Genomic DNA, 26,753 nt, shown 5'->3' with positions numbered 1-26,753 from the left:
GTTTTGGAACCTCCCTAAAGCACAGTGCCGAAGGAAAAATCCTCCCAGTGGGCCGAATTTTGAGCAGTGCACCTTGTTGTTCACTTTTCTTGGAAGGAGAAATGGCCAGATGTGTGATTGTGTACTGATTCACGGTTTGTGGCCAATGGTTTGGCTGCAAAGACTTGGAAGCAATATGATTGGAAAATTAGTGAAAAGGAGATTTGGGGAAGAGGTATGTGGACAGACCTCTCTGAATGGGCCAAAGACGTGAAGATATTTGTGTCTCACGTGAATGCTCACTGAAAGGTGACCTCAGCTGAGAATTGTTAACAGTCAGTTGGATAGGATGACACATTTTGTGAAAACCAGTCATTCTCTTTCCCCAGCCACTCTAGTCATTGCCCAATGTGCTCATAAAAAACAGCTGTCATGGTGGCAGGGATGCATGGACTCAGTAACATGGACTTTTACTCACCCAAGCCGAGTTGGCTACAGCCGTTGCTGAATTCCTAATCTGCCAACAGCAGAGACCAACACTGAGTCCCTGATACGACACCATTCCTCAAGGTCATTAGCCAGCAAACTGGTGGCAGATTTATTACACTGTACTGCTTTCATCATGGAAAGGGTAGGGTAGCATTTCGTTCTTCCTGGGAGAGACACTTATTCTGGATATGGATTTGCCTTCCTTGCACGCAGTGCCCCTGCCAAAATTACTGCCTGTGGACTCACAGAATGCCTTATCCACTATCATGGTATCCCAAACAGCATCTGCCTCGGATCAAGGGACTCACTTTATAGCAAATGAAGTGCAGCAATGGGCCCATGCTTGTGGAATTCACAGGTCTTACCATATTCCCTAACATCCTGAAGCAGCTGGATTGATATAACAATGGAATGGCCTTCTAAAGACAGAATTATGGTATCAGCTAGGTGGCAACTCTTTGCAGGGATGGGGTAATGTTCTCCAGGGGGCTGTATGTGCTCTAAACCAGCGTCCAACATATGGTGCTGTTTCTCGTATAGCCAGGATTCATGATTTCATGAATCAAGGGGTAGAGATGGGGCTGGAACCACTACTACCCCTAGTGGGTCGTTAGCAAAAAAAAAAAAGTTTTTAAATCATACTTTAGATGAAGGTTTGGAAACTCTTGTGGTATAGTGGTTAAGTGCTGCAGCTGGTAACCGAAAGGTCAGCAGTTCAAATCCACCAGGCGCTCCTTGGAAACTCTGTGGGGGCAGTTCTGCTCTGTCCTGTAGGGTCATTATGAGTCAGAATCGACTCGACGGCAATGGGTTTTTTTTGGATGAAGGTTTACAGAACTAGCGTTTCATTAAACAGTTAGTGCACATATTGTTTTACATCATTGGTTAACAACCGCATGACATGTCAACACTCTCCCTTCTCAACCTTGGGTTCCTTATTACCAGCTTTCCTGTCCCCTCCTGCTTTCCGGTCCTTGCCCCTGGGCTGCTGTGCCTTTAGTCTCATTTTGTTTTATGGGCTTATCTAATCTTTGGCTGAAGGGTGAACCTTGGGAGTGACTTCATTACTGAATCATTAGCAAAATTTTTGCCCTACCTGTCCCCACGACCCTATGCTCTTCATGTTTAGAGGTCTTATTTTTAATAGGATGAATGCTCCCAATTAGAGATACAATATTGATTCTATTGAACTGGAAGTTAAGAACACCACCTGGCCACTTTGGGCTCCTTATGCCCCTGGATCAACAGGCAAAGAAGGGAGTTATATTGGCTGGTATGATTGACCTTGACTACCAAGGGGAAACCAGATTGATGTTGCATAATAGAGGTAAAAAAGATATTTCTGAAATATAGGAGATCCCTTAGGTGTCTCAGTACTACATGTCCTGTATGGTAGTACAGTCAATGGAAAACTACAGCAACCCATTTTCAAAATGAATAGTGATGGCCCAGATCCTTCAGGGATGAAGGTTACTCCACCAGGCGAAGAACAATCACCAGATAAGGGGCTTGCTGAGAGTGGAGGGAATATGGAACGAGTAGTGGATGAAGGTGGTTCTAAATATCAATTATGACCATGTGACCTGTTGCAGAAATAAGGACAGTAATTGTTATGAGTATTTCTTCCTTGTATGTGTGGATCAAATATTTTTGTTTTCTTTACTATATTATAAAATATAGGATGTAAACAGGGCTAGTGTGTTTTTGGTTGTACACATGTTAGTTGTATCATGTTAGGTGCAAGTATGAGTTTGTAATGTCTTTAGAGACTGTATGATTTAAAGAGATGAGTACAAGTGTCAAGGTGACAAGGGGTAGACAGTGATGATTAAGGTTATGTGTCAACTTGACTGGGCCATGATTCTCAGTGGCTTGGCAGTTATGTAATGATCTAGTTTGGCAGTTATGCAATGATGTAGTTTGGTGGTTATGTAATGATGTAATTTGGCAGTTATGTAATGATGTAGTCATCCTCCATGATGTGATCTGATGTGATCAGCCAATCCGTTGTAACGGGAGCTTCCTCAGGGTTGTGGCCTATATCCAATATATATATAGATGTTCTGGCAAAGCTTGCTTGCTTACTCTAGATTCTGCATTTGGCTTGCCATCATCCGACCTCTGGTTCTTGGGACTTGAGTCACTGGCCTGCTGTCTTACCTGCCTATCTTGGATTCATCAGCTTCCACAGTCTGTGAACCAGCAGCCTGCCATCTTACCTGCTGATCTTGGAATTTGTTGGCCTCTGCAGCCTGTGAGCTAGTGACCTGCAGTCTTACCTGCAGCCTGTGAGAGCCCTGGTGATGCAGTGGTTAAGTGATATGGCAGTTCGAATCAACAAGCTGCTCTTTGGAAACCCTATGAGGCAGTTCTACTCTGTCCTATAGGGTTACTTGTCAGCCTCTGCAACCTGTGAGCTAGTAGCCTGCCATCTGACTTGCTGATCTTGGATTTGTCATCCCCTACAGCTACATGAGTCAGGAGAAACCTCCAGCCTAATGCCTGACCCATGGACTTGGGACTTGCCAGCCTCTACAATCACATGAGCCATTCCCTTGAGATAAATCTCCCTTTCTGCATATATGCATCACTGCCTTTGTTTCTCTAGGGAACCCAGCCTAAGACACTGTTCTAGAATGAAGTACAGCCAAGTTCTATTGAGCAACTGGCCAAAGATGATATGCTAAGAGTGTGTTAGCCATCACCCTGATTAGAAACAGCACCTTTCTTTTCCCAGTGGATAACATTGTCAGGGAGGATCATTCTTTTTTTTTTCGCTATAAATTCCATTGTGAGGGAAGTCTCCTGCTTTTTAAAAATGTCTTACAATAATAGACTACAACTACTTATACTGAAAATGCCAAATGATTCCTTTTTTGCTTGAGCTGATGAATAAAATCTAGGCCAGTTTTCTCAGAGGTCCTTTTGCAGGTGATTGAAATACAGAGGAAAAAGAGCACAAAACATTTTTTAAGGAAATTAATTTGTTAGGTCAAATTACAACTCAAAAAGATACAAGGCAATGATGTTTAAGTTTCTGGCTTTTTGTTTCCTGCTAGGTCAAAACACATTTCAGCATTATTTCTTTCTACTTAAGTGTAGACTGTGATATTCACTGTAAACTTAAAAGAGCCCAAAGTCTCAGTACTGTAGGATCAAATGTGTGCTTAATTGTTATTCTGGAGCTTGGGTCTGCTATGTTCCCAAAGCCTATAAATCATTATCAAACAAGAAAATCAAGTAATTAAGCTCTCCGCCCTGAATCTGATCTATACTCACTAACTTCAGCATAAAAGGGTATTCATTCAAATGGCTAGTTAAACTCTGTAATAATGAACTTGGATCAGGGAAATGATTTGCTAATGCTTTCACAAACATTGGCAGTATGGGAGCTGATTTTCTCCCTACCCTACACACCAAATCCACAGTTGTTCTTAGTGGCCTGCACGGGAAGCCGAAGCCAGAGCCAAAGCCAATGTGCACAGAAAAGGATGAGAAAAAGTATTAACAGGAGTAAAAAAAAAAATGTTGCCATCGATCCAACTCATAGCAACCCCATAGGACAGAGTAGAACTGCCCCATAGAACTTCCAAGGAGCAGCTGGTAGATTCAAACTGCTGACCTTCTGATTAGTAGCCAAGCTCTTAACCATTGTGCCACCAGTTGCCTTCGCGAATTCCATCAGAGCAGAGCTTTTCTTGTAATGACTGCAGGGCGTGTTGCAAACTCAGCAATTTATGGTCAGTTGCCTTTTGTACTTAGACATAGTCAAACAAAACAAACTGTTATTTAGAATGAAATAACTGGTTTATTATTTATGGACTTGAGAAAGAAACTGAATTAAATTCAGTCTCAAATCTGAATTAGCACCAACTGAATACAGAAAGGATTTAATATATGTGTACCAATTAGTTTTATTAACATACGTAGGTAAAATATACTTGTTTTACTTGATTATACTTGTTTTGAGGACACTTCTTGGAGTTAAACTTATTTTTATCAGTTGGCTGGGCACGATACAGGTTGAACACCTCTCAGCTCCAAGGCTTTGGCAAAATTAACCTCCAGTGGCTTGCCAGTTCCTTTGGTGAGCCTCAGGGATCGGATGCAACCTCGGAACCGAATGTTGGTTGTCAGGCCAAACTGATTGAGGCCATCTAAAGAAGAAAAAAAAAAAAAAGGGTGAGAGGGCTTAATTTAGAAAAGGTGCTGTTATGTTAAGACTATGTCAGTTCTTAGCTTGAGATTAAATTGGAAGGCTGCCTTATGTAAAGTTGTCAGTTTGTCCTATTGTGGTGACCTGCATGCTACTATGATGCTGAAAACTATGGCACGGTTATTTCAAATACCAGCAAATACCTGTTGTGGACAGGTTTCAGTGGAGCCTCCAGACTAAGACTAGGAAGAAAGGCTTGGTGATCTACTTCCAAAAATTAACCAACGAAAGCCCCATGAATTATAACAGAATACTGTTCGACGCAGTGCAGGAAGATGAGTCCTCTAGGTTGGAAGGCACTCATAAAACACAGTGGCCGAAACAATGGACTCAAGGATCTCAAAGATCATGAAGATGGTGCAAGACTGGGCAACATTTCATTCTGTTTTACATGGGGGTCATCACGAGGCACAGGTGACTCAGTGGCAATTAAGAGCACGTCTCAAAGCCAGCTGTTAGCTTGAGATTAAATTAGAAGGCTGTCTTTATTAAAAGTTAAGCCTATAAAGAAATATCAACTTTTTATAGTTATGTATTATGAAATATGAAAACATCTAGAAGTATACATTTTAAGGTAGCAAACAAAGAATTGGTTTGGAATGAACTAATTTAGAGTTGTGATATAAAACCATTAAATTTTATTTAATAAAACACAGCAATTAAGCAAATACTCTAAATACTCAATTAGGACATGAGCTTTTAAACTCTAAATACTCAGTTAGGACATGAGTTTTTAAAGGCTGATTTATTACCTTCTTAAAAGGTTAAATGGGTTGAAAACTCATACAAAACCTTCTTCCTTCTATTCTTTCAGCAGGCCTGCTAGGTACTAACTAGGCTGCTGTTTCTTAAGTGAGGTAGACTGGCAACGGAGGAGTACATTATACCCTTCCTAATCTTGGTGTTATTCCTGATTGAAGCAGAAGAGGGTCTTTTTAAAACTCAGAAGCAACTTTGGAAAGAGGAGCTCTAAATCGGTCCCCATTTTGCCTGTATCTTTTTCTCTGTCAACACTGCCGAGTAAGTGTTTTGTTAAGCAAAGGAGCTTTGGGGACAAAAGTTTCTCTTGCCTAAATGATGAAAGAGCATTTCAAGTCCGTATTCTTACAGTACTTATTAAATGGCGCTTAGCTTATTTCTCATCAAGTTGGTCACTCGTATTTATGGGTATTTTAGGTAACCCTCTATGGCTCGAATGCTATACTTAATATGCTGGAGAAGGATTTTTGAATGCAGATTTATTGCTCGGGTTTCTTTGTAATATAAATATAAACTCTATAATAACTGAAGGGAGAAATTAGTTAGGTTTAACCCAATGATTTCCAGAACTTGAGGAAATATGTTCCATAACATTTTATGATTCCTCTGGTATATTAATTTAAAATAATCACAAAGAACACTACCTCTGGCGCCAATTTCTGTTAAATGTCTCATATCTTTTATAAGCAAAATTCATTTCCTCTAGCCTCAATCACCCTACAAATTAAATTTGGGGGGCTATCATGAAAAGGTTAGTCCCATGTGGTTTATATAAATAATATGCTCATTTTACACATTGGAAATTTTAGCTAAGGCGTTATTTATGGAAGTAGATTCTAAAGCTAGGGCCCAAGTACACTTAAATTCACATTCTTGGACATATTTATATGAATATAAATATTTTCAAAACCACTAACACAACAGAGCAAAGGCATTCTTGCTGGGGTAGCCAGCACTCACCTGGGAAACCTCCAACAAACACAGGGTCATTTGTGTCAGCTGATGTAGAAGCTGGGTTTGGGCTTTGGGCTTCCACCTGGTTCCCATCAACCGTCAGCTCGATGCGGTGTTTGATCTTGTTGGCAGTGACCTTATGCCACTGTCCATCACACAAACGCCCTGGGATCCCAGCATCATAGACAGCAGTGAATCGGCCGGCTCCATTGTCCACATGAAACATGAGCTAGAAAGTGGGGAATTGAACGGTCACAGACGGGTTCATTAGAGGGATATCATAATGGTTCACATAGCACAATTATTAGGTCTCTAGGAAAGATGTTGGCTGAAGAGTTTGATGTGAATATAACTGGGTCACATTAAAAAAATTAAAATGTGACAGAAATTAAAATACAAATGTAATCACCAGTAGTTATAAATTATGTTTTTTGTATTTAAGCATTACTGGGGGAAATAGACAAGAGGTATGAAGTAGATAATAGTTCTGCTTTCAGAAAATGTGAAGTACAATTTGAGGCCAAATAACAACAAAAAGACCTAGTATACACGGGGAAAAATTCTGCCACAGTTCTTTTTAGAGTGTTAGAGCTCTTGGTGGACCTTATAACCTTACATTAAAAGATGTTGTTTAAATTGACTCACTAATGCCATTTACAAATACATGGTAAAGGATTATTGTCATTGTTTTTAAATTTAAACTTTTGATGTTGTAATTGTAGTTTTCTTTCCTACATGGGTTCCATCTGCACACGGGATGGAAAGTTACATAAATGACTTTTGGGGGGCAAACTTCATTTCACAGGTGCCAAAGTCTTTGAGCCAGAAGGCTAGTTAACGTCCTAAAAATGAATAAATTAGATTGGAAGTTCTTGTCTAAAAAAAAAAAAAATCTGCTTTCAGTAATGTGGAAAGGTCCCTGAAATTTGAGATGACAGAATTCTTTTGAAGCTGATGAAGACAAGAAACATACTGAAACAATAAAAACATTTAATACAATTGCCAACACATTTGACGAAGTAAAAGAAAAGAAATAGCATTAAAAAAAAAAAGATTGCAAGTGCAATAGGTGAAAAGTTCATAAACTATATAGTGTTGTAAATATTAATTAATAGCTTTACTATGCAGAGTGTGGTTTGTAATAAACAGAAATCCACATGCCCTGTAAAGGAACTTATACATTGGCATGTTGATAGTAACAGCAGTTATCAGCAGGTGATAAAATGAGGCTCGCTCTGAAAAAGATGCAGCCACAGTGTGTTTCGAAAATTTGGCAAAACTATTAAGTGTAGCTTATTTGTTCACCCTTTTGTCTCTGAGATCCTGGATCTTTTCTGTTATATTGCCTTTGAGGATGACTTGGGACCTGAGGAGGGGCTGGTAGAAGGCAAGGAAAAGAGTATTTTAAGTCACTGCCAGGCTTGGGAAGATAGTAATAACACCCGAACAGTGAAATACAGAGTTGAAGTATGATTCCTATTTAATAGCCAAATAGGAAACTTAAGGAATTTCTTGCTTTGCCTCCTCTACTTATTTGTTCCCTATAGTACAAAGTATATACAAACAGATCCTATCACTGCAGGTCGCTGGTGACAGGCAGGCAGGGACTAAAGACATGTGTTGAATTAGATTATCAATTTTTTTTTTTTTTTGGTAAGCAAATTGATAAAATACTTTTGCTACTAATTTGCTGTTTTTATAATGGTATCTCAATGCTTTTAAAATATCATGTCAGCTGGATACCCTGGATTCTGAGAGGTGTCTACCCTATTATCAGAGGCAAAGACTGATTTTCAATGATGCAAGTCTCTTCCTCCATTGGAATCCATAGTTTTATAAACTGTTTTTATAAAGAGGAAAATAACAGTGTTCTTTTAGCAGCATGATTAGAGCTTGAGATCTAAACCATTTGGTGTCATATTAGTCAATACAACTGGCTTGCTTTGGAATGAGCACTTTTAAAGTTTACACGGGTCCACAAAATAACTGTGCAAAAACACATACGAATTGAAATAATCTAGAAGGATCAAAAAGATACAAACTAGCTTTCTCCAAACAAAGAATATAGTGGGGCTTCAATTTGAAGACTTCATAAGATTTCTCTACGTATGAATGATATTACGATGAGGAGATCCAGAAATGTTCGCACTGCTGACATTCACCTTTTCATCAATCATTTCGATACCCATTCCATCCATTTTTTGGCTGCTAATTCCCAGAAGAACTCCAGTGGTCCTAGTTGTGCGGAATTCAAATTCTACAAGAAGGTCCAATCCCACCTTGAATCCACCAACTGTAAAATGAAGATTTTTTGTTTTTTAAATTGCAGTTTAGAGTTTAGGGAATGTTACTTCAAATTTGTACAATGCAATGGTTTTACTAGATTTCAGTTCATATGTTAACCAATTAGAATGAGGAATGTCAGTTATGGATTCCCATATGGGCTTCACGTCCACCATCATATTACTTGACACTTTATTGGTTATTGCTTATTTTCGTGGCTACCTTCCCTGCTAGAATGTAGGTTCTCTGAGGGCAGGGACTGGGTCTTTATTGCTCACAAACTGATTCCTGGTGTATAGCAAACTATGTGGCACATAAAAAAACAAAACAAAATCCGGTGCTGTCAAGTTGACTCTGACTCATGGAGACCCCATGTTTTATGGAGTAGAACTGCTCTGTAGGGTTTTCTTGCTTTAATCTTTACTAAAGCACTTTACTAGGCCTTTCTTCTGTGGTGTCACTGGCTAGGTTTGAACTGCCAACCTGTAGGATAGTAGTTGAGCACAAACCATTTGAACAACCCAGGGATCTCTATCTGGCATTAAAAAACAAAAACAAAAAGATCATAAAAACCGTTGGTGTTGGTTGACTCTTATTCATAGCAACACTATAGGACAGAGATCTGCCCCACAGGGTTTCCAAGGCTTTAATCTTTACAGAAGCAGACCATCACATTTTTCTCCCATGGACCGGCTGTTGGGTTTGAACTGCCGACCTTTTGGTTAGCAACTGATCACCTTAACCATTGTGCCATACATAATGGAGGTTTACTATATGTTTGTTGAATAAATAAATAAATAAACATACACAGAGACTGACTCAAAGAATCTCACAGCCAGGTATGATTATGTTAGAAATCTCTCTGTTGGATTACGTGATTCTTTCGTAAAATGTCACTAGAACATTCTAAAAGGTACAATGATTTGAAAGAGTTAAAAAATTCCCATTTTATTTATAAAGAAAGAAAATACAAGTACTTTCTGAATGGGAAGATTCTGAGTTTTAATAAACTTCTCTAGTTCATCCAGTTCAGTCTTTTCTCTAGAGCTTTTCGCATTTGATTCATTCATTTATTTAGTTTTTGGCAAATATTTAAGACACGCTTCTTAGAAACAAAGTGATACTGAACTGTTCCAAGAAGCCATCGTTTAACTAAATGACACTTTAGCCTAATTAATAACGAATGTTTGCCTCGAGCGTAGCACTTTTATAAAGAATTCCCTATGTGAGTGTAAGCTGACAACAGTCAAAGCACAGAGGAGCACTTGAAGAGTTTAATGGTGATGAAACAATACGGGTAGAGATAGAACGGCGATACAACGTGAAGTGTCTAACGTTGTCGAACTGTTCATGTAGAAATTGTGAATGGATACATGTTTGGTTGTATATTTTGGCACCAAAAATAAAATATTATTAAAAAGAAAACAAAATGATCTATTAAGTTCCATGTTATACTACATCGACTGCATAGAGTGTTAGGGAAGAACCTCAAGAAAATTTTCTTCATGTCTTTTATTTATTAGACAACAAGAAAAACATGGTATGGGTAACCACAACTGTCTCCAAAGAAGGGGGAAACCTGTTATGTGGAAGGCTTTTTGGGGCAAAAATGGGCCTAGAAAAGATTTTAAAAGAAAAGGGTAGAAGAAGCTAACTTGTTCTGAAAATAAAACAGAAAGACTTGGTTTCTGTTCCGAAAAGGAGTTGTGGGAAAAGAGAACAGAGGAATGACAGACGTGAAGTAGTTCAGCTGAGGACAGGGGGAGGAGCAAAGAGGTCAGTTAAAAAAGAAAAAAAAAAAAAAAAAGAACAGTGTTGGGATGACTGGAAAGCTTTTAAAAACAAAGATGTCTAAGGTTTAAATTGAAGCTGTACATTTTCCAGTGAAGTAACCTCCTCTGACCACCCAAGTCTTATATAGATTGTATTACACTCCATGTCGAGGGGTGGCAGGGGATGTTAGAAACTGGGAAAGTGGCTAATTTCCTGGTCTAGAGTGATGTAGAACCTGAAGAGCCCAGGCGGGATCGCAAATCAATCCATTGACTCCAGAAGCTGAAGTTTGCCATCAAATTTACCCAAGAGAACAATAGCCATTTTTGAATTTGCAGAAATCTTGGAAAAGGCTTGAAACTTCCACAGCACAGAGAATTTGAGGGTCAATATGGTTATTTAAAAAAAAAAAATTTTTTTTATAACCATCCTATTTTTTTCTGCTTATGCATCGGTGAGGTTTTCTACTTGTACTCTTTGTTGGAGGACCTTGCCCTTCCACTTCCCACACCGTTTGCATGTGAGTGTTAAACTTATCTTCTAAATCCTAGCTGAATGCTACTTCCTCTGGGAAACTTTTCTTGATTTTCCTAACCAAATTTAATCTTTCTTCTAAAATAGTCACAGAATTTTGCTGTATGTCTTTTATAGTTCATAATCATTCCTATTTGTTTTCTTGTGATTTCGCAACATACAGAATCTTATCTCTTGATAATATAGTCTTGTGGGAGAGAAATATGCCTTATTTACTTGTTTCCCATAATAGTTTGTAGATATTATATGTTCACTATTTTTTAATGAACAGATGAATGTGCCTATTAGTTATATGGTTAAATATCCTACCTTAAATTAGGTTAATGTCAGATTTATTTTAGTATTATATAGAGGTTATTTCATATTTTTCTTTCCACATTGTACACTCACTATCAGTGATCCAGATTTGCCCTAGAAATGTTCATTGGAAAGGCAGGAATACTTAAAGAAAGCCTGGGAAAGGTACATTCATCACCATCAACAGGAAATGGGTATAAGTATGTGTGCATTGTGGGGGAGAGGCATGAAATTGAGTTCTGCAAAACACTGGAGCAGAAGAAAGAAAAACGGTATTTCATCTTCAGAAGAGTAGAAAGGGAAAAATGGGAAAGTAGATAAAACTGCATGGAATAAACTGATGAATGATTTGGCAGAATTATACTTGTTTTACTGTTGATTTCCAGGGAAGGAAATGGATAGAACAAGCTCTCCAAGTAGACTTTTACTTTATTCTATTAGTTCTTATCACAATTAGATACATTAACTTTCAAGAGATATTTTTATTACTTTTGTAAGTTTCATTCTTGGTTTAAATAAAAGATACTAGTTAAGATCCCAGGGACTTTTATTTTTTGGTAAAAGCGAGAAATTCATGTTTGTAACTGGTTAATATTTAAAGGGAAGGGAATAGAAGAACCTTACCTGCTGTGGCAAAACCTGTTCCATCGAAGTATGTTCCCTTCTGAGCATCTGCAAAACATGTCCCGACATGGAAGCTGGAGGTTGGCTTTTCAAGGTCAGCAGGGGCCTCTGCCATCTGAAGATTCCTGATGCAGCCCTCAATGCTGTAGGTGACCTAAATGTTCAAGTTAGAAGACATAAACGTCAGGTTTCTGCAGACCTTTGCCTTTATGTGGAATGCAATCATTTGTAAGGAGCTGTACGGATGTTATTCTTAGCCAGTTGCATATGGCAGCCCCAAAGGCTGTCAGGGTCTGCACTATCACTCCAGGCTTCACAGCATGGTGCAGAGATTCCTGTGTTGTGCCTCTCAACTAGAATGTATCTAGCCTGGAATATGATCCTTCTGATTTTCGGTGGTTCCTATATCTGTAACAGAACCACTGGCTTGACAGAGCTATGGGCTCCACTTGGATGTCATAACTTTTTTTTCTTTCTTTTTTTATTGTACTTTAGATGAAAGCTTACAGAACAAACAAGCTTCTCATTAAATAGTTGGTACACATACTGTTTTAACCTTGGTTAACAACTCCATGATATGTCAACACTCTCCCTTCTCGAACTTGGGTTCCCTTTTAACAGCTTTCCTGTCTTCTCCTGCCTTCTAGTCCTTGCCCGTGAGCTGGTGTGCTCCTCTTGTTTTGTTTTATGGGCCTGTCTAATCTTTGGCTGAAGGGCGAGCCTCAAGAGTGACTTCATTACTGAGTCAAAAGGGTATCCAGGGGCCATACTCTTGGAGTTTCTCCAGTCTCTCTCAGGCCACTAAGTCTGGTTTTTTTTTTTTTTTGTGAGTTAGAATTTTCTTCTACATTTTTCTCCAGCTCTGTCTGGGACCCTCTACTGTGATCTCTGTCAGGTCAGTCAGTGGTGGTAGCCAGGCATCATCTAGTTGTACTGGACTTAGTCTTGTGGAGGCTGTGGTAGTTGTGGTCCATTAGTCCTTCAGACTAATCTTTCCCTTGTGTCTTTAGCTTTCTTCATTCTTGCACAAGGTAAGGTCATGGAAGCTCCATAGATATATCCAAACTCCCTGAGGGACCGAATTACTGGGCTGAGGGCTGTGGGGACCATGGTCTCAGGGAACATCTAGCTCGATCAGCATAATATAGTTTATAAAGAAAATGTTCTACTTTCTACTTTGGTGAGTAGTGTCTGGGGTCTTAAAAGCCTGTGAGTGGCCATCTGAGATACTCCATTGGATGTCATAACTTTTAATTAGTCTCCATGTTTCTGATTTCATGTTTCCATTAATAGCTTATTAACCTTATTATGTATACATTTTGCCATAATCTATATTCAATTCCACTTGAAAAAGGTAATTAGGTTTGGTTCAGGGTTTCTTCCTTTTGAAAATCTAATGAAAGCAGTGGACCCTTCCCTAAGGAAATGCACATACACATAACACTTGAAAGTTTGCATTAAACTTCTGGGGTTCAGGAACTCTAGAAATAAATCAACCATACTCTGCTCCATTATACTTCTTCGGGTTTCGGGGGCTCACATTAATCACTTTTGCCACTCTCACTTCAGAGACTCTCATTTACAGTCCAACAGCTATAAAAGAAGAGTAATACTGATCATACACAGAGAAGCCAAATACTGAGAATCACACTATAATGGGCAATTGTTTTTGATGAATAAACAAATCTATGTGTATTATCAAGTGTTCTAATTTCAGAATAGAAATGTATCACATTTATATGTAGTGTGTTCTCTGAAAACACTAATCCTCTATGCTCTTGGAATAATGCTATCCAAAGCAAACCAAGACACACAGTTTGACAGAAAATTATTTTGTGAATATTGATTTACAAAACTGTGGGGACTTTAAATTCTAATCCAATATTGGGTAACTATACTCTAAATGCTGCATCTCTCAATATATGTGGTTTCCAATCCTGAAACATGAACATCAACACCATCATTATCATCTTCCTTGCTGTCTATATGACTGGTACTATTTCAAGCACTTTAAATATATTACCTCATTTAACCTTTATAGTGACCCTATTTGTTTGGTGGTGGTTTAGTGGTGGAATTTTCATCTTCCATGTGGGAGACTGAGGTTCGATTCCTACCCAACATACCATCTGTTTGTCATTAGAGGCTTGCATGTTGCTATGATGCTAAACAGGTCTCAGCAGTGTTTGGACTAAGACAGACTAGGAGGATAGTCCTGCTACTTCTGAAAAATTAGCCAATGAAAATTGTATTAATCACAAGGGTTTCATCCTGTTGTGCATGGCGTCCTCATGAGTCGAGGACCAACTCAACAGCAGCTAGCAACACAACATTATTATCCTATTTTATAAATGAGGGAACTTTGTCAAAGAAAAGTAAGTAACTTGCTCCAGCTCACACAGCTAGCTAGTCAATAGTAAAGGAGCTATTCAAACCAAGGGAGTTTGGCTGCAGAGTTCATGCTTTGCTCTGTGATATTGCCTTTCATAGTCAAATCTGCCTATGAAATCTTCTGTCACTTTTCAGAAAACTTATTTCTTATTCACCTATAAGTGATTGTGGGCAAATGTGACCTAATAATTCAAAATACAAGAATAAATAACTCAGCCAGTTATTTAGACAAGAAAGAAACAAATTAGACACTTACTGGACCTATTCTTCGGGTAGTATAGTTGATGGGCAGCCCTCCAACATATAGCATTCCTACAACGTCCAGGATATCAGCTTTCTTGGGACTGATGGTTCTGTTGGAGGCATCATCTACATAAAGAATTCCTTCTTGCTTAATTCGCATAATCTTAATCTACAAAAAAACAAGAGGCGCCATCAATACCAATCTTGGACAAATTTCAAAAACAGAGTATAAGACATGGACTTTTATCAGATACCTAAGAAAAAGGGAAATAACTTTTACTGAGTGCCTAGTGTGTGTGAAGCCCATAATATAAGTGAAATTAGGCCTATGTTGCAGGTTATCACAAATTCTGTCCTCTTCATTACTATTATCTACAAAAGAATACAAAATTTTTCTGGTTAAGTTTTAGATTGAAGATTCTTCTATAGGTTGCCAAGGGTGCATCTGTATCAAGAGGCAGACATGTTGGAAGGAACCTCGGAGACTGATGGCACTGTCATGAATTAACTGGGTTACAAAATCAAAGTCCAGTTTTAAAAGTGTATTAGTTTGATTGAGCAAAGCCTGGACTAGTCAACACAATTTTAGGTAATCTACACGCCCCTCTCTACAGAACTAAACAAAGAGCAGTGCAACCAAGCTGCAGTGCCATTTCTGTAGCACCTGATTAGTACCAAGCCAGGGAGGGAGGGGAAAGCTGACTGATGAGATGCTGAAATTATGGCAGTGGCATGAATTATCTTCTTGGATAGAGTAAAACAAGGGGTGTGAATACTGGCTTGAGCATACAACCAAAAAAAAAAAAAAAAAAAAAAAACCTAAAGTCACTGCCATCGAGTTGATTCCAACTCATAGAGACCCTACAGGACAGAGTAGAACCGCCCCGGTTGGCAGCTGGTAGATTTGAACTGCTGACCTTTTGGTTAGCAGATGAGCTTTTAACCACTGTGTCACCAGGGCTCCTGAGTATGCAACCAGGACTCTGAATTTAGGGAAATGAGTGCGTAAACCTCTGAAATGCTAGCTTACAATGATCATTTTAAAATGGGTCTAGATCAGAATTAGAGTTATTTAAGATCTTATTTTACCTTAAGCTATTCTGGTGTGGGAAGTAGTTTTTAAAAACCTTTAAAATAAAAGGATTTTTTAATTTGGCTCATTATGATATTTAAATTTCCTTCCTTAATCCCAGAAACCCTGGTGGTGTAGTGGTTAAGTACTACAGCTGCTTAACCAAGACGTCGGCAGTTCAAATCTGCAGGTGCTCCCTGGAAACTCTATGGGGCAGTTCTACTCTGTCCTATAGGGTTGCTATGAGTTGGAATCAACTTGGTGGCAGTGGGTTTGGTTTTGGTTGGTCGTTAATCCCACCCTTATGTGGCCCAACAATATATCTTTCTTTCAAGTGTTATATTTTTTATTCTACTAGCTAGAGATCAGAATAAACCCACAATAAGAGTTCCTTCATGAGGACTGATCTTTGAAAGTGATAATGTTCCAAGCAAATAAGAAAATTCCATTTCTTATTTTCGTGATAACAAACTGGTAGGCTTTGCATTTTTATTTTAGGTTCTTTGGCTTTCTATAGGATATGAAAAGTCCAAGTATGTTAATATATCAAATTAAAACATTTTATTGGTCTATTTTGGGAAGCTTTACTTAATAGGCTATCACAGGTGCAGAGACAAATTCTGAGATTTTATTTTAATTAGGCAGTATATTATCTACTTGCAATCATGCCAAAGAGGACAATAAGCTGGCAAATGAGCCTCCTGTGACCATAATAGTACCAGTTTCTGGGTGTAAGGCCAAAGTTTTTTAAGTTGTTCCAAATGAACATAGGTGGAAACGATACCTCAGAGCCCTTTAAATACAATATAGCAGAGATTCCAGACTCTGGTTTTCACAGAACAGTAGCGGTTGGGTGTGGGGGCTAACTCTTTGGGCCCAGCCTAGTGTTGGCAACTTTTAATTTTGCCAAACATTCTTTCATAAAAGAGAGGTCACTTTAGTACCTTAAAACTAGGTCAACATAATCTCAGAATAAATATTATCCCTTTAAATGGAAGAAATAGAGCTTCCTGATTAATACACTCCAATGTCATATATTCCTCACTTCCAATAGCAAAAATGTGTTCAGTTGCCTGGCCCTAGACTGTGGGCAGATGTTTGGGAACCTCAGTCATGGAGCATGATAGAACCCTGCAGTACCATGATGAAGCATTTAACTAGTTAAACATAAACCTATCCAGGTCTTATCACATTTTCCAGGGTTGTGGCAATTGTACAAGGCTCTTGCTCTATTATAGTCTCTGCCACTCTCTAGTAGCCCCACAGTGTCTGCACTGGCAAAAGAGTACTGGCACCAGGGGAAGGCCGATGGCTGCCACCCATACCCTGTACCCACATCAGAGGCCACCGCCAATGTCCTGGGGACTATAATACCTTGTGCCACTGGCCATCATTGATTTTGGTGGGGATCATGGTTTTGGTGTCACCACTTCCCAAGTCATAACTGAAGTAGGGCAATCCATTTCTCAGCTGAACAGTAGCAAAGTCAGCATGATTGATCCGAGCCATGTAAAAAAGCAATCCCGATTCAGCTTCGGTTCGCACTTCAAACTCAATTGTGAGGCTGTGAAATCAAGGCATACAAAATAAAACAAGGCATTCTTCTAAGATAGAATAATGGCAGATTATGAGTGTACTTCCACAGAAGTAGAGCAAACCTTCTCAGAGGAGAGGACTCTCCAGGTCTGCTGATTTTCTAATCTGGGCTGCTCAGGCTCAGAAAAATATAATTCTATTCTCTACTACACACCATGAATTAAAACACACACACACACACACACTTCATTAATTTATACATACAGTTGATTAAACTTGATTAAATGCAAATACCCAGTACTTCAATTTATCAGTTTTTGCAAAACATCTCAGACTAATACATACCGGTTCTTAACCTTGGTGTCATCAAATGCAATTGCAATGTGACTATTTTTTGAAAGCCCAAACTGCTTACTCCCCAGCAAAAGGGCTGGTTCTGAATCTACAGCACAAGGACCCTGTAAAATACAAGGGGAGAGAGAAAAAGGAAGTTATGGACTCTGTTCTTTGAAAATGTAATATTGTTGTCAGGTGTGGTCGTGTGGGTTCCAACGCATAGTGACCGTATGTACAATAGGGCAAAACACTGCCTGGTCCTGCGTCATTCTCATAATTGTTGTTATGCTCAACCCATTGTTGCAGCCACTGTGTCAGTCTGTTTGGTTGAGCATCTTCCTCTCTTTTGCTGCCCCTCTGCTGGTATTTAATTGTTTCTCAAAAACTAGCTTGGTGTCTTTGTATAGTCTTATTTAAGTTCCTTGAGAATAAAAATTGACTCTTATTTATCTCTGTATTCTACTGAATAACCAAAAAACCAAACCAAACCCGCTGCCGTTGAGTCGATTCCAACTCATAGCAATCCTATAGGACAGAGTAGAACTGCCCCATAGAGTTTTCAAGGAGTGCCTGGTGGACTTGAACTGGTGACTTCTTGGTTAGCAGCTGTAGCACTTAACCACTCTATCACCAGGGTTTCCTTCTATTAAAAAAAAGTACTTATTAAATGTCTACTGAATGTGAATCAGTTTTCATATATTTTTGAATTGCCAAATGAATGTGTTCAACAAATATTTATTAACTAATGTTTTTCATTACCCTCTAAGGAAAAACATTGCTTATATTTCTGAGGAAATCAGAATTTCCTTTTTACTTTTACTTCGCTTAGGAAGAGTTTCAGTCTTAGAAGACTGTAACAGGGAAAATGACAAGCTAGCTACCCAGGAGATTATAACAGTAGAAAAACATTTTTCTTCTTGCCCTCCCCATTCCCATCTCCTGTTATATTACTTTTCCATGAAAATTATCGGCCCACTAGAAGGTTTCCATGAATTTAGACTTTCAAGATGGTGTATCTAAACCTGCAAGTCAGCCCATTCAAGTCCTTAGCCAGTTGCTAGGCAACCAAGCACATGTTTTAATGTAACCCATCATACACCATTTCAACTGCCACTGTTCAAAGATTAGGATCCTAGCGTGCTTAAGAGAGAGAGTCAGGTGTAGGGCCGGCTTCATAGGAGTGCAACGTGTGCAGTCACTTGGTTTAAGCCTCTGCTGTCGCCATCTTGAAATTCTTAATAATTTTTGAACAAAGGTCCTTGAATTTCCATTTTGCATTGGGCCCTGCAAATTATATAGCCAGTCCTGGCTAGGTGGCCCATATTTGACTACTGTAAGCCTCAGCTCAACAGAATATTAAGCTTTCTTAAATTACCAAAGCCACAATTCTTTTCCCTTTTCTCTATTTTCACAAGATAGCTCCATATACTGGTTGGTTAGAAAGGCTTGTAGAACATGTAGTACATGAGAAAATAAATAACCTGCGTACTCTGACCAACCCACCTGTTTTTGACATCTGCACTGAATAGTTCTCAATAGGCCACTGCCCCAGGGAGCACTGACTTGGTGCCCGAACAGCTCAAGGCAGCCTCTTTGATGAGAAGTGTTCTTTCTGAATAGTGTGCCTCAGATATGACTCATTGGTGCATAGACAATTTCTACTCGGTGAGGAAAAGCCTCATTCTCCTTTCTCTTGAGCTTAATCATACTGAGCTGTTTGCCACAGCAGGTAAGAGGCTTTACGTGTTTTGAAATGCTATGAAATTGGTCTTCATGGGGGTATTTTCTTTCTTGCTCCCCAGGTTATGGTCAGTTATAAAAAGCAGGCTGTGGCTGAAATTCCTGAGATATGCACAAACCCAGTGGGGAGGACAGGAAAATGTTCACTTGGAGAGCTGACCACATGGCGCACCTTTCCTATTACACTGCCTGCAAAGAGAGCCCAAAAGGAAAAGGCTTTGGAGCCTTAGTGTCTCAGCAGTCAATGCTGCTATTAACATAATTGGGAACGTTTATCAAGCTCTCACGACATTTCCTGTACAGAGGGCCATCGTAACACACATAGGTAGCCCGTGATCTCCCCTCAGAAATCTCTAAAAGAACCTTTCCAGATATGAGCCCACTGGGGGAAGAATTTGACTAAAACTTCTCTAAACCCTCAGCTCTGAAAACTGAGGGATTGAAAAGGTCAATGAATGTTGAAGATTTAGGGAACAATAACGCACAGTCTAAAAGAAAACTACCACCAGATTATCTCTATCTCATTGTTAACACTGTGGTCACTTCTCTAGTTTTCATAAGCCAATACAAACCAGTTGTTCTCGAGTGGGTTCCAATTCATGGCAACCCATGTGCCTCAGAGTAGAACTGGCTTCCACAGGGTTTTCAGTGGTTGATCTTTGGAAGCAGAACACCAGGCCCTTCTTTGGAGGCAACTCTGAATGGACTCAAATTTCCAACCTTTTGGTTAGCAGCTGTGCATATTAACCGTGTGCACCCCCCAGGGACTCCTAGTTAATACATAAAAATGTTAATATAAAATAACTTTTCTAATATAATTTTTAAAATTATCAAGGTAGCAGCTGCAAAGATTAGATATTTTATTGTTAGCAGCTCTATGTCCGGAGAACTTTTGACTTTATATGTTGCCTCATGGCCCTAATGCTGTGATCAAGTTGCTTGTTGCTCGACTGTACCGGTATTTCCAGAACTGCTCCTGAGCTGAGCAGTAGTTCTCCATCACTTGGTATCAGATACTCTAGATGGAAAAGTCCCTCCTTAAGTCATGTCCAGAACACCTCTGACCAGAAAAGGACAGGGATTTTGTAAGGGTCCTTTTGAGAAGTACTGCCTGAAACCAAAAACCAAATCCAGTGCCATCGAGTTGATTCCGACTCACAGCGACTCTATCTATAGGCAGAGTAGAACTGCCCCATAGGGTTTCCAAGGAGTGGCTAGTGGATTCGAACTGCTGATCTTTTGGTTCACAGCCAAACTCTTAACCACTGCGCCATCAGGGCTCCATTGTGTGAAATACCCACTTAAAATTTAGGAAGAAAAGCGCCCTCCAGTGTGGCTTCTTGACTTCTGCAACAGGTGGATCTTGAGAAACAGGCGGAAGCAGTGGTTAACAAAACAATATTCTCAGATGGACCAATGATACAGAATAGAGTAACAATTTACCACTCCCGTTGGCAACGGACAAAGTCTAAAACCAGTACAGTAAGTTCATTTTTCTTTCATAACATCCTGAACAGATGTTTACTATTATTGATCTGCAATAAGATGGAGCTTATGGATATTCCTTTAATAAAACTACCACCTTCCTGTATAAAACTAACAGTTGAAAAAGGGTCTGAGAAGTGCCTGTGTAGGAATACTTTTGTATGAACCTACTTTACCATTTATATAGGGAATAAAACTCTCAAGCCTCTAATCTGGTAGATTTTTTTGGTGTAAATATAGACCTTCTCTCTCCCTTGGTTAAAGGGAGACGAACGTGGATCATGTCTGCTTATAGCAACACTGTTCGCTGGTGTATCCGAAAACGTGCCTGATTTTAGGGTACGTAAACACAGCGCCATTTCCCAGCGTTTCACCCGCTGCTGTATTCTCTTCTCCCTCTCTCAGGTCCCTCCGAGGGTAGAGCTCCTCGCCCTGGCTCTCAAGCTTTTGTTTCTACTTCTAACATTTTAAAGAGGAACATGTGAGATGGAATAGAAAGTACCCCTGGGTTCACACAAGAATAAAACGATCTTGTAATTAAGGACGTATTCAACCCTGCTTCCTACAATCATCTAAACTAAAAAAGAGGGATAGGAGGAAGAGTCTTCAAATGAGGTAATTACAAGGTCATCGCAAGATGAACCTTCCTCTTTCAAGGTGATGTGAGCTTGAGGGGAGTCATCATATTTACGGACATGATACTTAACCTGTGTTGGTTTGGAAACACTGATTTCTGAAACAATAATAAAAATCAGGGTCACAGTTGAAGCGCATCAATCTTAACACGTTACAATTCTGCCACCTGGTGGCGACTCTTTAAAGTACTACCAAACGCTTTAAAAAAAAACAAAAAAAAAACCAAACCCATTGCCCCGGAATTAATTCTGACTCATAAAGACCCCTACAGGACAGGGTAGGACTGCCCCCATAGGGTTCACAAGGCTGTAAGCTTTACAGAAGCAGGTTGCTACATCTTTCTCCCACGGAGCAGCTGGGGGGTTCGAACAGCCAACCTTTTGGTTGGCAGCCGAGTGCTTAAACCCTGCACCGCGAGAGGTCCTTCACTACCAGTATGCTTGGGGGAAATGTGATATAAAACAAGGACACGAGGTACTAGCTGTTTGTCTCTGCTTGGCAGGTAACTAGCTGTGGTCAGATAGGTACTGGGTGGGGGTCTACATGTGGCAGTGCACCTGTTGATAAGAGTGGGAGGGGATTGTGAAGGAAGTCATGTTTCTTTTAGGGAAGTGTTTAGGAAGTGGAATAAAAAAAAAAAAGGAGGTGGAATAGTGCAGTAAACTAGTAAGGGGTGAACACTTTCCCACCCTCACACTGTTATGCATTTAATTTCAGGTCAGAATAAAGCCGTGGTCATTTGCAACTGGCTAATTGATGGCTAGCATTTGGAAATTGCTGGATTCAACATGGCATATGATTGGTCAATAAACCTTTGAATTCAGAGCACAAGTTTAAAATGCATTTATCAAAACTGAATCTTTGTCATTGAAAGCACCACAAAAGAATGCTCATAAAAACTGCATAATTTTCTTCCTTCTTGGGTCAATAATCCCTCTAACAAATGTTGGCTAAAATTACATCTGAGAAGTTGGACGTGTATTTGTGAGGCTCTTTTTATAGATGAATACTAAGTAGAAGACACATTTTACAGCACTAACTTTAATGTTCTCAGGTATAAAATTCCTACTTATGCCATTTATTGACAAACTGTATTTTGTTAATTCTCTGCATATGAGTTCTTTGGTGGGTATTGGTCATTTCTAGTAATATTGACACACTAAAGCCCAAACGAGGTCCCTGGGTGGTGCAAATGATTAATGAGCTTGGCCGCTAACTGAAAGGTTGGAAGTTCTAGTCCACCCAGAGGCACCTCAAAAGAAAGACCTGGCGTTCTATTTCTAAAAAATCAGCTATTGAAAACCTGACAGAGCACAGTTCTACTCTGACACACGTGGGTTTGCCGTGAGTGGGAATCGACTTAACGGCAACTGGTTTTTGGTTTAAAGCTTGTATAAGCTTGAATAGCGATTTCTTGCAGTATGGAAAATGTGTATTTTCCCTTTATATGGGTATCAGTATCCAATACACTTATCCTGTGGCCTAAACTGTACTTAGATATTAAAGTTGTAATATGAAAGCTGCTAGAAAAATAATTTCTTTGACTCTATTCTTTCCTTGTCTGCATACTCCTTTGCCCAAGCCCCAAAGACCCATTATCAGCCCAGGGATATCTCTTGTCTTAGTTTTCACACTTTTAAACTCTGCAGTTCAAAGTTCAACTTTCCAATAAAATTCAAGAAAAAAACATGCAGCCAGCTCATTGTATACAAATCTACACAGGTCATGCTGGTTATGAAGACTTGGTATAAACATTGCACATACTTGCAAAGAACTCATTGGATTTCAACAAATTTCTGTAATATTTGAAGTGAAGACTGTTATCTACCCCTCACCCCCTGCCATCTCTGTGAGAAATATACACAAACATAATTCATAGAAGTGTTTCTTCTAGCTTTAAATAGGCTAAAGAATAAGAGAGAAATAGAAAATACAGGCTACCACACTGTCAAATGAGCTGCTATGTGTGAAATGCTCTCTAATCTATAATGCTCTAACATGTATTAATAACGTTGTTGTTGTTGTTAGGTGCCCTCGAGTTGGTTCCGACTCATAGCAACCCTATGCACAACAGAATGAAACACTGCCTGGTCCTGCGCCATCCTCACAATTGTTGCTATGCTCGAGCCCATTGTTGCAGCCACTGTGTCAATTCATCTTGTTGAGGGTCTTCCTCTTTTTTGCTGATCTTCTGTTTTTCCAAGCATGATGTCCTTCCCCAGGGACTGATTCCTCCTGACAACATGTCCAAAGTATGTGAGACATATTGTTGCCATCCTTGCTTCTAAGGAGCATTCTGGTTGTACAGATTTGTTAGTTCTTTTGGCAGTCCATGGTATATTCAATATTCTTCTCCAACACCACAATTCAAAGGCATCAATTCTTTTTGGTCATCCCTTATTTGTTGGCCAGCTTTCCCATGTGTATGAAGCGATTGAAAACACCATGGCTTGGGTCAGGAGCACGTTAGGCCTCAAGGTGACATCTTTGCTTTTCAACACTTTAAAGAGGTCTTTTGCAGCTGATTTGCCCAATGCAACGCGTCTTTTGATTTCTTGACTGCTGCTTCCATGGGTGTTGATTGTGGATCCAAGTAAAATGACATCCTTGACAACCTCAATCATTTCTCTGTTTATCATGATGTTGCTTATTGGTCCAGTTGTGAGAATTTTTGTTTACTTTATGTAGAGTGTAATCTATACTGAAGCCTGTGGTCTTTGATCCTCTTCACTTTCAGCAAGCAATGTTGTTTATCATCCGCATAAGGCAGGTTGTTAGTGAGTCTTCCACCAATCCTGATGCCCGGTTCTTCATATTGTCCAGCTTCTCAGATCATTTGCTCAGCATGTATGGTGAAAGGATACAATCCTGATGCACACCTTTCCTGAGTTTAACCCATGCAGTATCCCCTTGTTCTGTTTGAAAGACTGCCTCTTGATCCATGTTCACATTCCTCATGACCACAATTAAGTGTCCTGGAATTCCCATTCTCCGCGATGTTATCCATAATTCGTCATGATCCACAGTCAAATGCCTTACCATAGTCAATAAAACACAGGTAAACATCTTTCTGGTATTCTCTGTTTTCAGCCAGGATCCTTCTGACATCAGCAATGATATCCCTGATTCTACAACCCCTTCTAAATCTGGCTTGAATTTCTGGCGGTTCCCTGTCGATACACTGCTGCAGTTGCTTTTGAATAATCTTCAGCAAAATTTTGCTTGCATGTGATATTAATGATATTGTTTGATAATTTCCGCATTTGGTTGGATCACCTTTCTTGGGAATAGGCATAGATATGGATCTCTTCCAGTCAGATGGCCAGGTAGCTGTCTTCCAAATTTCTGGGCATAGACGAGTGAGCGCTTCCAGCGCTGCGTCCATTTGTTGAAACATCTCAATTGGTGTTCCATCAACTCCTGGAGCCTTGTTTTTCGCCAATGCCTTCAGTGCAGCTTGGACTTCTTCCTTCGGTGCCATTAGTTCCTGATCATACGTTACCTCCCGAAATGGTTGAATGTCAACTAATTCTTTTTGGCATAAAAAAAATAGTGACTGTATATTCCTGGCATCTTCTTTTGATGCTTCCTGTGTCATTTAATATTTTCCCCATAGAGTCCTTCAGTATTGCAACTCAAGCCTTGAATTTTTTCTTCAGTTTTTTCAGCTTGAGAAATGCTGAGCGCTGGTTTTCTGTCTCCAGGTCTTTCCACATGTCATCATAATACTTTACTTTGTCTTCTCGAGCTGCCCTTTGAAATCTTCATTTCCGTTCTTTTACTTCATCATTTTTTTCTTTTGCTTTAGCTACTCAACGTTCAACAGCAAGTTTCAGAGTCTCTTCTGACATTCAGTTAGGTCTTTTGTTTCTCTCCTGTCTTTTTAATGACCTCTTGCTTGCTTCATATATGATGTCCTTCCACAACTCATCTGGTCTTCAATCATTCATGTTTAACGTGTCAGATCTATTCTTGAGATGGTCTCTAAATTCAGATAAGATATACTCAAGGTTGTACTTTGGCTCTCATGGACTTGTTCTAATTTTCTTCAGTTTCAGCTTGAACTTGCATATGAGTAATTGATGGTCTGATCCGCAGTTGTCCCCTGGCCTTGTTCGGACTGATCATATTGAGCTTTTCCATTGTCTCTTTCCACAGATGTAGTCGATTTGATTCCTGTGTGTTCCATTTGGTGAGGTCCTTGTGTATAACTGCCATTTATGTTGGTGAACAAATGTATTTGCAATGAAGAAGTCATTGGTCTTGCAAAATTCTAGCATACAATCTCCAGCATTATTTCTATAATCAAGGCCATATTTTCCAACTACCAATCCTTCTTTGTTTCCAACTTTTGCATTCCTATCACCAGTACTTATCAATGCATCCTGATTGCATGTTTTATCAACTTCAGACTGCAGAAGTTGGTAAAAATCTTCAATTTCTTCTTCTTTGGCCTTAGTGGTTGGTGCATAAATTTGAATGATAGTTGTATTAACTGGCCTTCCTTGTAGGCGTATGGATATTCTCCTATCACTGACAGCATTGTACTTTGGGATAGGTCTTGAAATGTTGTTTTTAATGATGAATGTAATGCCATTCCACTTCAAGCTGTCATTCCTGGCATAGCATACCATATGATTGTCTGATTCAACATGGCCAGTACCAGTCCATTTCAACTCATTAATGCCTAGGATACTGATCTTTATGTATTTCATTTCATTATTGACTATTTCCAATTTTCCTAGATTCATACTTCATATATTCCAGGTTCCAATTATTAATGGATGTTTACAGCTGTTTCTTCTCATTTTGAGACGTGTCACATCAGCAAATGAAGGTCCCATCTATGAATGACTCCATCTATGTCATTAAGGTTGACTCTACTCTGAGGTGGCAGCTCTTCCCCAGCGGTATTTTGAGTGCCTTCCAGACTGAGGTGCTCATCTTCCAGCACTATGTCAATGTTCTCCTGCTAGTCATAAGATTTTCACTAATTCTTTCCAGAAGTAGACCACCAGGCCCTTCTTCCTAGTCTGCCTTAGTCTAGAACTCAGCTTAACCTGTCCACCATGGGTAATCCTGCTCGTATTCAAATACTGGGTCGCATAGCTTCCCGTATCACAGCACACAAGCCCCCACAGTATGACAGACTGACAGACTCGTGGGGGTATTAATAATAAAAAAAAAAATTAATAATAGGGTTGGCATAATCAAATTTACAGGGCAGGGCTTTCTGAAGATACTCTTAAGTGAATATCATCCTCTTCCTATAAGGTGCTGTGGGTGGGGCGGGGTGTGATGGGTGTAAAGAAGAACAGGGTGACACTGAGAATAGGAGATCATCCCTGTCAACTGTGCTAAAACAAATATGAGGCTCTCCTATACGGGCCTTTCTCACTTCAGGAA

General features: G+C 39.5%; 1 protein-coding gene across 1 annotated transcript in view; it reads right to left on the bottom strand.

The window, feature by feature from the left end:
- Positions 1–4,210: 4,210 nt before the first annotated feature.
- Positions 4,211–26,753, bottom strand: part of LAMA2 (laminin subunit alpha 2) — a 559,790-nt gene continuing 537,247 nt past the window's right edge. Inside the window, exons 59-65 of the mRNA XM_064294826.1 lie at positions 17,496–17,608; positions 16,989–17,178; positions 14,556–14,711; positions 11,909–12,062; positions 8,560–8,690; positions 6,404–6,626; positions 4,211–4,625 (exon numbers count right to left, since the gene is read on the bottom strand). Of these exons, the coding sequence (XP_064150896.1) occupies positions 4,468–4,625; positions 6,404–6,626; positions 8,560–8,690; positions 11,909–12,062; positions 14,556–14,711; positions 16,989–17,178; positions 17,496–17,608 (1,125 nt within the window). The 3' untranslated portion in view covers positions 4,211–4,467. The remainder of the gene's footprint in view (positions 4,626–6,403; positions 6,627–8,559; positions 8,691–11,908; positions 12,063–14,555; positions 14,712–16,988; positions 17,179–17,495; positions 17,609–26,753) is intronic.

This window comes from Loxodonta africana, chromosome 1 (assembly GCF_030014295.1).
Source record: "Loxodonta africana isolate mLoxAfr1 chromosome 1, mLoxAfr1.hap2, whole genome shotgun sequence".
NCBI classification, from domain to species: Eukaryota; Metazoa; Chordata; class Mammalia; order Proboscidea; family Elephantidae; genus Loxodonta; species Loxodonta africana.
This window is presented reverse-complemented; position numbering and strand designations above follow the sequence as displayed.